The 14,493-nt window shown below is 42.5% G+C and overlaps 1 protein-coding gene across 49 annotated transcripts in view; it reads right to left on the bottom strand.

The window, feature by feature from the left end:
- The window catches only part of LOC126295245 (basement membrane-specific heparan sulfate proteoglycan core protein), a 1,297,357-nt gene that overhangs the window by 273,843 nt on the left and 1,009,021 nt on the right, over window positions 1-14,493 (bottom strand). For 44 of the 49 annotated variants that reach the window (XM_049987617.1, XM_049987624.1, XM_049987622.1 and 41 more), the window contains one exon: window positions 633-776. The exons of the other annotated variants lie outside the window; for them this stretch is intronic. In XM_049987617.1, the coding sequence (XP_049843574.1) occupies window positions 633-776 (144 nt within the window). The remainder of the gene's footprint in view (window positions 1-632; window positions 777-14,493) is intronic. 49 annotated transcript variants of the gene reach the window in all.

The raw sequence follows: 14,493 nt of genomic DNA, 5'->3' as shown, positions 1-14,493 counted from the left end.
CACTCTGATTTCTTGGGTTCCTATTTCTTGAAGTCTAAAATTCCATTCCCTTACAGCCTTTCCCAAAAAACAGTTGAAGAGCATTACCCATCCAGATCTGACTGCATGAGTAATGTGCTGGTACTTGTGTCCCACCTAAGTTGCACAATTCACAAACATTTCGAAAATTTCTCACATTTTCACACAGGTAACACTAGACACAGGCAGATGGGGTACATAAATTCCATCCTCTGGGAGGCTGTATTACTAACACTTCCAAATCCAAATTAGTTTGTTGACCACTTAAAGAGATGAGATAAGACCAGCAAAAAGAAAAAAAACCATTGAAGAGCATTGGGTGGGGCCATCATCTTGCCTTACACCAGATTTCAGACGGTTCCGAAATTTCTCCATGGAATTTAATTTTGGACTTCGTTTCTGCAATGTTTCCTCAAGCCAAATTCCCCTAGTGTATTGTCGGACAGTGTCATCTTATGTATCGGCATTTATTTTTCTTGCAAAATAAAAATAAAAAAATGAGGTCTTACTTCCTGACTGAATCTCACAGATGTAGTAAATTATACCTGCAGAGACTTTGTCGATCTTACGGCTCCCGTCAGTCGAGTGCCACCGCACTGAATCGCACAACTCACCACATCTCTCCTCATCGGAGTAGTCGGGGCAGTCGAATGTCCTGTCACAGTGGCGGCTGGCCTCGATGCACGTCCCGTCCCGGCACGTGAACTGGGAAGGTGCACAGGTGGTTGCCGAACCACTGTCCGGTGGCGATGGTTCCGCTTTTGGGTGCAACGGCAGACAGCACAGGCAGAGGCGCAGGCGCAGGTGGGGGAACAAGCAGAAACACCACGACCATTAAGCAGTGCGCCAGGCTCAGCACAGATAACACGTCAGCCTATCCATTCCTCTCAGTGGCATTCTCAGGGATATGCTGTAAGGGCACTATTACGGTTACACTTATTAATAATCGATAACAGCCACCTACTGCCACTGACTGCCATATCGTTGACTTCCTACGAGGTTCCAGACGTGGCAGTTTAGCACCAATAGTCGGGGAGCCCCCAATTAGACTGCACACACTTGGCAGACATTTGAGAGACATCAGTGGGTTAGAAGTGGCCAAAGGTGACGGTCAGGTTACATCCCACGTGCGAAATAAGTTATTACAGTTGAGGAAATATTAGTTCTATTGAAAGTGAGAAGCGCCGAGAATAGAAGATGTGTTTTTTGTGTATGTGTTATCAGTTCTGTGAATTTATAAGTGAAGCATTGAAAGTTGTAAGTAGTAGAAGAGGATTGTGGAGTAATATATTAGTGGCACTTGGAAAACTCAATATTAGAAATGTGAATGTCGACAGAACTGGATACCAGAAGTCGTGACGTAACTTATTGAGGGAGCTATATAGACAGTTAAATCTTTGCGAACGTAATTTATATGGGGGAAACTTTTCCTTTTGGCTAAGGCAGAATGGGTGATTACAAACTATAAACAACTTGTACAGAAATCAGACTGAAAAATCAAAGGACATGTCAAGGAAGTGGTAATTGAGAAGGGAGTGAGGCAGGGACGTAGCCTATTCCTCAAGTTATTTAATTTGTACATACAGCAAGCAGTAAAGGAAACCAAGGTGAAATCTGGAAAGGGGAAGGTTCAGGGAGCAGAAATAAAAAGGTTTGCCAATGACATTGTAGTTCTGTCAGAGATGGCAAAGAACTCAAAAGATGAGTTGAATAAAATGGATAATGTCTTGAAAAGAGGTTATAAGGTGAACATCAACAAAAGTAAAACAAATGTCACGGAATGCAGTCAAACTGAATCGAGCGATACTGAGGGAATTAAATTTTGAAATGAGACAATATGAGTGGTAGATGATTTTTGTTATTCAGGCAGAAGAACAAATGATGATGAGTGAAGTACAGACGAGGTACTGAACTGAATTTGGAAAGAAAGAAATTTATGGCACAACTTGACTAAAAACGGGTGCTTGCACAGAACAGACTAGGGTGGAGTGATGCATCAGAACAGTCTCCGCACTGCACATCGCAGCAACAAGGAGGCTTCAAAATTTTGAGAGTAGCTTTGTAATTGGTTCTAATGTATAACATCACTGTTGTAACACAATAAGTGACACATAATGACTAATTTATAGTAAGTGAACACAAAGCAGACTACTGGCTACAATCAGGAAAATAAATTCTCATCTAATCCACCTGAAGAGGCTGTGAACCCTCCAAACGCATCAAGAATGAAGATATAGGTGTCAGACACAGATAACTATTTTAATTCCTTTTAAAGAAACTGGTTTAATGAAAAGTTTCTAACCCAAGCAACATATACACGGAAGTAGTCCTCAAATGCTAATCAAACGTCTCAGGCCATACAGTGCGGAATCTTGGGCTTGACAGGTTAATACTACATGCCAATCCCCGACTGCAATGATCTAGCCAGCAACTATTTTACACAGCATATCCCTCCACAGAATGGCCAAAAGAAATGGAAAGATATCATTGCAGCAACTACTACTACTACTACTAACAAAGCATTTGGCACACTGATTGCGCAAACATTCTCTGCATACACGATCACAACAACGGCAGCCTCACTCGTGCAGTTTTGGCAGCACTGCCTGTCCGTGATGAGGCAACTTCCACACGGCACACAGAAGCTCGGGCAGTCTTTCCGACACCACAAGCCGACATCTTCGAGGGGCAGTAGCAGACACTGGAAAGCAACTGTGCAAAGCAGCAGACATGGCACAAAGGGCAAGATCATCCACTCCCTGCAGAGGGTAACTGAAAAGCTGATTCGACAACACAGAAATTCAAAATGGCTGACAATCACACTGACAAACGTACTGTATGAAAAGTTTGGCTAAGGTTACATGCTAGCGAAAAACTTCTACCCTAATTCATGCTTCTGACAATGATGATACTTCACGGAATGGTGCAGTGTGCAGGTGGCATAAGTTTACATGCAACTGTGACTCCAGAAGCACACACTGTGCTACAGAGGCTTGAACACAGGCATTGCTTCAATCCACTTGTTGTACACTTATATATGTCGGTTCGGAACTGCATCATGCAATAGACACCTGTACTAATTTTTATTCTGACAGTCAGTTTTGGCCACAACCTGATGATCCTCGCGCCATCTGCACCGAAGAACAGCTTACATCACTTGTATACAATAGTGCTAACTTACATAAAGGCTTATAACCCATTTTTCATCAATTATACATGCATTATACACAAAACGTCACCATATTATACCAAGAATGTACTTATAACATACACATTTAACAGTGTGTTCCACGGCTGCAACAATTAATAAAAATCTTGAAATGTTCCAGTTTGGTATAACTTGTGACTTAACTAATCATGTACTTCCATTTTCCAGTGTAAACTACGAGTATGTTTGAGATAATCCTAGAGCCTTTTTCACTGCTGTAACTGCCTGAAGACCTTACATTGCACGCTCTAGACACTCCGAACATTTTGACTGTTGATATATTTCAACTAGTGGCATATTCCACTAAAATTCAGAAAAGCCATTGTAGGAGTTAGATCTTAACTATTCAAATTAAATTGTTTCAATATAATAATATAAAAACATTTAAATTAGGTATATATGAATGCATTCAATAATAATTCAATATTGTTATTCATGTGTATTGATATTTTAACTGGAGGGCAGAAGTACACAATTAGTTATATCACAAGTTATACCAAAATGGTGCATTTCAAGATATTTATTAATTATTTCAGTATTAACAGAATCTTCTTTCGGTTCTTGGTAGAACAACATTATAATAATAAATGAAAAGCACAAGTTTGCTTTTGTTCTACAATATTACTTTTATTGCTAACCGGTTTTCAGCTTACAAGGCCATCTTCAGACATTTACTAAGTATTATCACCGGTTAGCAATAAAAGTAATATTGTAGAACAAAAGCAAACTTGTGCTTTTCATTTATTATTAATTATTTCAGTCGTGGAGTTCACAGCTGAATACATTTTTAAGTATAGTCTTTGTGCAATTAAGTGATACTCTATATATAATGCAGGTATACTCAAAGAAAAACAATTTAGAGGTATGTGTGTGTGTGTGTGTGTGTGTGTGTGTGTGTGTGTGTGTGTGTGTGTGTGTGTTCTCCTTTGGTACACTGTCTAAGAATAGTCAGTTTGTGACTGAGTATGATGCAATTCCTAACCTATATTAAAGTTGTTGAACAGCGCCTACACAAAATATTACTCATATGTATATGAAGGCTAAAATTGTACTGATATGGTAACCAACAGACTACTTAGAAGTAATCTAGTTAAAGTAAACAGCGAAAGGCCACATTTTGCTCCAAAAGCACATCACAAAAATCATGCCAATTATATAATCTCCTTCAATTACAGCACAGCACTGAAGAAAAATAAATGATTGCTGAAGTATAAAGAAATTCATTTTCACTCACTACATCAATAATAATAAAAACTAAAATTTATAACAACTTATTCAGTGCAGGAAGCAATGCCAATACGTCTGTTACTGCTCAGTGCTGAAAAAAATTATTGCTGAAGTGTAGGTAGTCAAATTTTACCCGCAACAATGCACAACACATTAAACAAAAACTACAAGAATTTGTGTCAGTACAGGAAACAATGCAAGCATAGTATACGTAAAACTTGAGAGACATGTAGAAAGCATCTAAAATTCACAGCACAGACAAATACACTCTATCGTAACAACTTTTTTTTTTTGTAATGAAAGGTAAACAACACCAACACTGCGCTGTAAAAGAACGTACAATTCTACTGGTGCGCAAAATAAATATTAAATATATTTCAGCTGGAAACAAAAATGCAAGGCTGCAACTTTAAAAAAACTGTATAACAACAATGTGGTGCAATAAGCAATAAAGGAAAAAATGTTAACAACACAGTGAAAATAAATAGTGTTTTTTTATTATCTGTGGGCTACGAAAACCAGATAAATATGGTGAGGTGCATGATCAGCAAGATAGGAAGTGCTCTGGTGAAATCTGAAAAAAATAAGAAAGGGTACTAAGGATAACGCATTCACACTACAAACAAAAATCTGACACAGTAATATACAAAAATCATTTCCGTAGGTTAAACAGGGACAAACAAAAATTTGGGAAAGTAATTTGTGAGAGTGTTCTTGTGTTATCTGCATGTGTACTTTCATGAAAGTTATGTTCAGTTACTCGAAATGACAAAACCTGGAGATTAGTGCACAGGATCAAAGCTGAAACTCTGACGGTCACATGGCTTCAGGTGACAAAATGCAACACAGTTTTTGCAAAAGTCTGCCGGACGGGGGACCCGATCCTCATCATTCACAGTCAATGCTACGATGCAGACTGGAAAAATTCATTCTGGAAACAATACCCTAAGCTGTCTATAAGTCACATCTATGCAATATGTATGCAAGAGAACTAGTTAGGTTGTAAGTGTGAAATGAAGGAGAAGAGGTGCTGGCTGAAATGAGGATTTGAAAGTTTTGCTCGGATAGCTCGCCGGGTAGAGCACTTGCCTGCAAGAGGCAAAGGTCCCAGGTCTGACTTGTGGTCCGGCATACAGTTTTAAATTGGCAGATAGATACACACCCACAAGCAAAGTAAAAATTAAAATATTCAAAATTTTTTATGTACTGCTGAGGTCTGCTGAAGCACGTTTTGTTCTGAAGAGATTGAACACTTGGGCCACCGAGAATAAATGCATTCAAATAAAGATTTAATTATCATCTCCAAACAATAAAATCGTGTAATTAATTTTTTCTTAACTCACAAGTACATGTCTGTAGTCTTGCTACACACTAAAACTGCCATGCCATAAAACACTAGAACGTCACTGGAGAGACCAAAACAAAATCGTGCAGTCTGCCAATAAAGTGAAGTATTGCACAGCACATATGAGGGGCACTGAAATGAAAACCAAACAGGACCATGGAAAGAGTCCTTTTAAACGATGGGAGATGAGATGATCAATTCCCGATTCGTAGAACTCCATCGACCACTAACGGATCCACAACCGCACCCGCTCTCACACTTCCTCGTTCGAGCACCTATTTCTTCAGTCGCTAAAGATGTGAAAATCACGTGGTGAAGGATTGGGGCCATACAGAGGACGTTACAGTGTTTTCCGAGCAAATCGCTGAAGCGTAGCCTACGTCCGATTGGCAGTGTGGGGGCGGGTGTTATCGTGCGACAGATCCCTCCATCTGACAGCATTCGTGGGCCTTTTGATTTTATTGTGCATCACAGTTTCCACAGAGTGTATTCATAGAGCTGTGCACTGACTGTGATTTCACACTCGACGAATATGACAGCAGAGGGCCCCTGCAGTTGGAGGAGGTCACAGTGACTTTACCGGCAATTGTATCGAGACCTGTGGATATCTTTGAAGGCGGGGACATGAGACGTTTCCACTGCCGGCTCTGTGCTCGCCTTCAGACTGTCGGACGATACTGTCCTCTCGCACGGTGATGCCTGCTCCAATATTGCCAATCGGAAAAGGCTGTCCTTTGTCAGTTTGGTTGGAAAACACTGCAGCATCCTCCTTACAGCCCAGATCATTCACCGTGTAGTTTTCACGTATTTGGAGACCAGAAAAATGACACGCGTTAGACTTCAGTAGGTCGGATGAGGAAGTGCAAAAGTGGGTGCAGTTGTAGATTCATCAGTGGCTAATCACATTCTATGAAACAGGAGTTGATTATCTCATCTCCCAGTGTATAAAGGCCTCGTCTCAGAATGTGTGGTGATTACTTTTGAATGGAACCAATCCACGGACCCCTTGTGGTGGGTGTTCAGTTTTTTATCTGATGGCTGCTTCCAGAGTTCTTCATTGTAAGAGGAACAAAGGAGTAACAACATGCACATAGTTGTTGCAAATGTTTGGCAACATTATATGACACAGTGATTAGGTGGCCCAGACACTAACAGTGTAGTCACAACAAGTCTGAATGACAAGGAAGCGAGTAGGAGACCGTCTCTCTGTGAAGGACTGGGAATTACAGCACGAGACTCCATGACCAGCATATCACAGTCGAGACGAGAGTATGAAAAGCATTTTGACAGCATTTTTAATGTGACAAAGGTCGCCTGCTGTGTAGTGCAACTGCTCACACCCATTCAGAAAGCATGCAGAACCGAGGCAGTGGTGGAAATCTTGCATCTGTGTCGGGCCAATCGAGATGCTTCTGCAGCCGCCTAAGCACCGCGAACATAGACAAGTGCTGGCTGTATTGTTGTGACCCCGAGACGAAGGAAGCAAAGCAAGGAACGGAAACTTACAAATACACCGTATCTAATAAAAGGCGAAAAGCCAACTGCCGTCGGGCAAGGTGATGGTGAATGTCTTCTGGGCAACCACATTGTGGTGCTTACAGATTATGTTTGTAAAAGGCAAACTGAAACGGGATCATACTAGAATGAGATTTTCACTCTGCAGCGGAGTGAGCGCTGATATGAAACTTCATGGCTGATTAAGACTGTGTGCCCGACCGAGACTCGAACTCGGGACCTTTGCCTTTCGCGGGCAAGTTTGGAAGGTAGGAGATGAGATACTGGCAGAAGTAAAGCTGTGAGGACCGGGCATGAGTCACACTTCAGTAGCACAGATGGTAGAGCACCTGCCCACGAAAGGCAAAGGTCCCAAGTTCGAGTCTCAGTCGGGCACACAGTTTTAATCTGCCAGGAAGGAATCATACTCGTGAAGTTTCGTGACAGGATAATGGAAAGCTGTCGAGGTGAAGCACTGTAGGACGGTATCCGAGGGGATGTTTTCGCTCCACCACAGTGCCTGAGCTTATTCATCATGTCCTGCTTCTCCGGACTATCAAACATTGTCTCGCCTCTCGAATTCCCCCGCATGTCGTGTATTTCCAGAACTACGCCGAGGTCACTTTCAGAAAGGAATATTTTCAGAATAGCTGAAACGCAAACTTGTACGACCGAGATATCTGCCAAATGGTTCGTCGTTCAGAAAAAGTGTATCACACTGAGGTGCAAATGTATAAAGATGAACTGACACCGACACCAAATTTCTTGGTTGCTGCTCGATACTTTTGAAGGAAGTGAGACTAGACTTTAATTCTCCGTCAACATCGAGGTCATTAGAGACTGAGTACGTGCTCAGATTTCAGAAGGACGAGGAAGAATATCGGCTGTGCCCTTTCACAGGAACCATCTCAGCATTTGGCTGTGGTCATTTAGGGAAATCACAGAAAACCTGAATCTGGATGGCCGGACGCGGATTTCAGCCATCGCTCTCTGGAACGAGAGTCCAGCCTACTACACACTGCACCACCTCACTCGTTGGTATTTTCGAGATGATAATTAAAACTGCATGACAGCCCCTCATACTGGGTATGCGGTGTCCAACTGAAAGAGATAAATGAAAGTACTTGTGTTTCCAGAATAATTTTACATTTCCCCACTACTAATAAAGATGTGCATTCTTGACAATAATCTATTTTTATCATAATATTGTTACATGTATTTTATGTAAAATAATTTTGTTCGTGGTAGCAGCGCCAAGAATTCACATAAAAGGACACATGCAGATATTGAATAAATTTGATGTACAGTGGGCAAATTTGTCATTGTGCACGATTCAAAATGGAAGAAGTTAGTGTCACTCCCGGCTTGTGCAGAAGTTCATGCTACCACAAAACTCGATAGCAGTCAACAAATGAAGAAATCTGGACACATCATATTGGATTTCTTTGTATTTCTCTGTTTTCATATAATAAGTTGCATGTTATGACAGTATGACTTTCCAAGGCAAGAACACATTGAAGATTTATCACAAACACCTCACTCACCACATGAGATGTTATAATTAAATGACAGTTAATAAGACACTGGTAATAAAAGCTTTCAGGAGATCCTATAACAAATGATACTGTTGTTCGAAGGTGTACGAGCTCGTCATGGTATAGTGATTTAGGACATGAAGTTACGGAACTTAAGGAAGTAGGTTCATGTCTGCATATATTCTATATTTTCTTTCCATCTTTGTGTTTTTAACATATTCTAAAACTTTCTTATTAATGTAACAAAAACATGATCTGTAATATAAGAACACACTCTCTCAAGGGTGAGTTCATTCCATTTCATGACTTCAGTCGGATTAAAAAGAGAGATTAAATTACTGCAAGTGTAACAAGCAGCAATGACATTTACAACCTCGCTTGTCACAAATATGTTGCAGCTTCTGGGGTCCACTCACACGCAGAAGTTGCGTCACTTGCAGCTTACTGGGATAACTGCTATGTAGTTTAGTGGTCCCATCGAGTCACACGTCATTTTGACACCACTTCCAAATAAGCCAGGAGTGAAACTACTGTAACCCATTTAAATTAGTTCATGTTGTGACTGATGTTCATTGTGCCTCTCCAAAGAGATGTTACTTTTTTCTATGCTGTTTTGGCAGATATTTGCAATTTTGTTTTTGCTGATTGTCAAGTAGATGGAGTCAGTCCAAACAAATAATGTTCAAATATGTCTCATGTGAAAATGTCATTTTTCTCGTTCGACAAATATTTAAAAAAGTTTTATTTGTGCTTCTATTAAACTGGAAATCACAATAGATTAATCTGACAATGTTCCACCATGGGCAGATAAAACTTCACTGCAAAATCTTCCTGGTCATTACAAGACAAAAATCAATCTCTTCTGTTCAACACGGCGTGTCGCACAATACAATCAGCGAGCGGTATTATTTGTTTTGTTGACTCCATCTACAAACTGGAAAATGAAACTGAAAAATATGTAAATATCTGCCAAAACAGCAGTGAAAATGTGACCTGATGTCATTCCAGAGTGACACGGGGTATAGTCGTCACTCATTACCACAGCGATTACACTGAAAAATAGTCAACACACACCCACACGTCGTATCACTACGTATGCACCTTCTGAACATTCTTTTAATTTTACACCCTAGAGGAGATTTTTTTTTTTTTAAAAAAAAAAAAGAGAGTAGGTGTCACAGTTTTATAATACTCCTGTAAGCAGTAAGATAACCTGCTAAAGTACACAGTTTGGTCTCTGCAGTTACCACAAACTAGACAACAGTAACTTGCAGTGTGTGTAATTTAGTTTCTGTTATGTGGAAGAATTTTCCTCAGCATACAGTAAATTATAAGATTGTGAGGCTTACATATTTTACAAGTACACCACGCTCCCAGTTATCCAGGTGCGGACGACACGGCTCGAGGATTCTTCACAGATAACTTTACTAAATGCTTAACCCGGTGCAGGGTCCCATTTACCGGTTGGCTTCTAACAACGTCCACGACTAATGCTGACGTTTTTCCATATCAAACCTACCAAGTGCCAGCAATACCTCCTCTTCGACAGCTGCCACCCGTTCCGTACTGAAAAGTCCCGTCAGTGTGACCCGGCCACCCTCGGTTGTCGCATCTGTAATAACAAAAAGTCCCCCACGAAATACACCGGGGGTCTCACTGAGGCCTTCACAGATGGTACTTATCCTTAAACTTCCTGGCAGATTAAAACTGTGTGCCGGACCGAGACTCGAACTCCGGACCTTTGCCTTTCGCAGGCAAGTGCTCTACCAGCTGAGCTACCGAAGCACGACTCGTGCCCCGTCCTCACACCTTTACTTCTGCCAGTACCTCGTCTCCTACCTTCCAAACTTTACAGAAGTTCTCCTGTGAACCTTGCAGAGCTAGCACTCCTGAAAGAAAGGATATTGCGGAGATATGGCTTAGCCACAGCTTGGGGGACGTTTCCAGAATGAGGTTTTCACTCTGCAGCAGAGTGTGCACTGATATGAAACTTCCTGGCAGATTAAAACTGGCAGAAGCAGAGCTGAGAGGACAGGGCGGGAGTCGTGCTCGGGTAGCTCAGTCAGTAGAGCACTTGCCTGCAAAAGGCAAAGGTCCCGAGTTCGAGTCTCGGTCCGGCACACAGTTTTAATCTGCCAGGAAGTTTCATACCAGCGCACACTCCGCTGCATAGTGAAAATCTCATTCCAGTAATTATCCTCTAGATCTTCTACAGAAACAGATCCTGTGTCTTATCTCTCCAGTCACCTAGCACCTCCAAAGCCCCATCGTCTGGCCACAGAGGAGCAGTCCCTTCACGACTCAGTGTCACCCAGGCCTGACAAAAATTCTCCGCCGGAGTTTCGACTCCCCCCCCACAGTGGTATTTCACCACCCACCGAACCCACACAATATGCTCGTCCACCCCTACTCGACCCCTGCTCGCCTCGCTCTTGACCCCCCCCGCCTCGTGACTCGTATTCCTGTAATAGACCTACATGGAAGACCTGTCCCATACATCCCCCCCCCCCCCCCCCCCCCCCCCACCACCACCACCTATTCCAGTCCGGTCCCTACTCCAGTCTGGTCGGAAGTGTCACCAATCCAATGAAATGCAGGGCTACCTGTGAAACCAGTCACGTGGCCTACACGCTAAGCTGCAAGCACTGGGCTGGCATTCTACACAGACCTGGCAACTGTCAAGCTGTCTGTCCGTACGAGCAGCCACCGACAAACTTCGGTCGAGAAACAGCTGGACCACCCAGTTGCTGAGCACACTGCCTGATGCAACTTCCTTCATGTCAGTGACTGCTTCACAGCCTGTGCCATCTGGATCATTTCTCCAACGTCAGCTTTTCTGAAGTGTGCAGGTGGGAATTCTCCTATGTTCCTGTAACCCTCCTGGCCAAAGTTTCATTAGTGATCGTCCTTTCCCATCTGTCCTGTTCCCATTCCAGCAGCACACAGCCTTCTATTCCACCAACACACGCTCGATGTTTGTATTTGTCTCCTTTCAAACTGCCCCTCCCCCTGCATCTCAGCCCCTGACTGCACCGAGCTGCCCTACCTCTCCCCACTTCGTCCCTGAATGCTCCAACAAGCAGCACTTTACCGCCCCCCACGCCTATCCTGCTGTTCCTCCCCCTCCCCACCCCAGCCTCCTCCTCACCCCCCCCCCCCCCCCCCACAACACCCAGATTCCTTCTCCCACTCTGCGCTGTTGTTCCTCGCAGTCAGGTCCCGACAGCCAGAGACAGTGGTCGTGTGCGTGTGAGTTGTGTTTGTGTAAATATACAGAGTGCTCAAAAAGTCAGTATAAATTTGCAAACTTAATAAACCACAGAATAATGTAGATAGAGAGGTAAAAATGGACACACATGCTTGGAATGACATGGGTTTTTATTTAAAAAAAAAGAAAAAAGAAAGGTTCACAAAATGGCGCGTGAAAGATCTGTTGCGCGCGTCGTTTGGTGATGATCGTGTGCTCACCCGCCACTTTCGTCATGCTTAGCCTCACACGTCCCCAGACCTCAGTCAGTGCGATTGGCTTTGGGGTTACCTGAAGTCGCAGGTGTATCGTGATCGATTGACGTCTCTAGGTATGCTGAAAGACAACATCCGACGCCAATGCCTCACCACAGCTCTGGACATGCTTTACAGTGCTGTTCACGCTATTCCTCGACTACAGCTATTGTTGAGGAATGATGGTGGACATATTGAGCATTTTCTGTAAAGAGCATCATCTTTGCTTTGTCGTACTTTGTTATGCTAATTATTGCTATTCTGATCAGATGAAGCGACATCTGTCAAACATATTTTGAACTTTTGTATTTTCTTTGGTTCTAATAAAACCCCATGTAATTCCAAGCACGTGTGTCAATTTGTACCTCTCTATCTACATTATTCCGTAATTTATTCATTTTTCAAATTTATGCTGACTTTTTGATCACCCGGTATATGTTGTCTGTTTCAGAAGATGGCCTCCTGGCTGGAATCTTAATGTCTAGCAGTCTTTCTGTTGTGCACGTCTGTAACTCATCATCTACACTATACAGGGTGAACATTAATATAACTAACAAACTCCAGGGACGGATTCCTCGCTGGAAATGGAGTAAATAAAGTCCTACGAACATGTGTTGGGAAATACACTGTTGCCACAGTAGATGGAACTCATGAACGAAAATTCCTCAGACCACGTGCCGTACATTCCTTGTGTGTTACAGGCTGTGTGATTGATGCAGCATACTGCAAGCAGCAGAATTGTCCAGTACTCATGTAGGGAACCAGATGAGACGGTGTTTGTGTACGGCTAAGCATCTACATCTATATCTATATACATACTCCGCAAGCCACCTGACGGTGTGTGGTGGAGGGTACTTTGAGTACCTCTATTGGTTCTCCCTTCTATTCCAGTCTCGTATTGTTTGTGGAAAGAAGGATTGTCGGTATGCCTCTGTGTGGGCTCTAATCTCTCTCATTTTATCCTCACAGTCTCTTCGCGAGATATACATAAGAGGGAGCAATATACTGCTCGACTCCTTGGTGAAGGTATGTTCTCGAAACTTCAACAAAAGCCCGTACCGAGCTACTGAGCGTCTCTCTTGCAGAGTCTTCCACTGGAGTTTATCTGTCATCTCTGTAACACTTTCACGATTACTAAATTATCCTGTAACGAAGCGCACTGCTCTCCGTTGGATCTTCTCTATCTCTTCTATCAACCCTATCTGGTACGAATCCCACACTGCTGAGCAGTATTCAAGCAGTGGACGAACAAGTGTACAGTAACCTGCTTGCTTTGTTTCGGATTGCATTTCCTTAGGATTCTTCCAATAAATCTCAGTCTGGCATCTACTTTACTGACAATCAACTTTATATGATCATTCCATTTTACATCACTCCTAATGCGTACTCCCAGATAATTTATGGAATTAACTGCTTCCAGTTGCTGACCTGCTATATTGTAGCTAAATGATAAAGGATCTTTCTTTCTCTGTATTCGCAGCACATTACACTTGTCTACATTGAAATTCAATTTCCATTCCTTGCACCTTCATTGCAGATCCTCTTGAATTTCAGTACAATTTTCCATTGTTGCAAACTCTCGATATACTACAGAACCATCCGCAAAAAGCCTCAGCGAACTTATAATGTTATCCACAAGGTCATTTACGTATATTGTGAATAGCAACGGTCCTACGACACTCCCCTGCGGCACTCCTGAAATCACTCTTACTTCGGAAGACTTCTCTCCATTGAGAATGACATGCTGCGTTCTGTTATCTAGGAACTCCTCAATCCAATCACACAATTGGTCTGATAGTCCATATGCTCTTACTTTGTTCATTAAACGACTGTGGGGAACTGTATCGAACGCCTTGCAGAAGTCAAGAAACACAGCATCTACCTGTGAACCCGTGTCTATGGCCCTATGAGTCTCGTGGACGAATAGCGCGAGCTGGATCTCACACGATCGTCTTTTTCGAAACCCATGCTGATTCCTACAGAGTAGATTTCTAGTCTCCAGAAACTCGAACATAATGTGTGTTCCAAAATTCTACAACTGATCGACGTTGGAGATATAGGTCTATAGTTCTGCACATCTGTTCGACGTCCCTTCTTGAAAACGGGGATGACCTGTGCCCTTTTCCAATCCTTTGGAACGCTTCGCTCTTCTAGAGACCTACGGT

This window comes from Schistocerca gregaria, chromosome 11 (assembly GCF_023897955.1).
Source record: "Schistocerca gregaria isolate iqSchGreg1 chromosome 11, iqSchGreg1.2, whole genome shotgun sequence".
NCBI lineage: Eukaryota > Metazoa > Arthropoda > Insecta > Orthoptera > Acrididae > Schistocerca > Schistocerca gregaria.
Note: the sequence above shows the minus strand (reverse complement) of the source record. Positions and strands in the feature narration are given on the sequence as shown.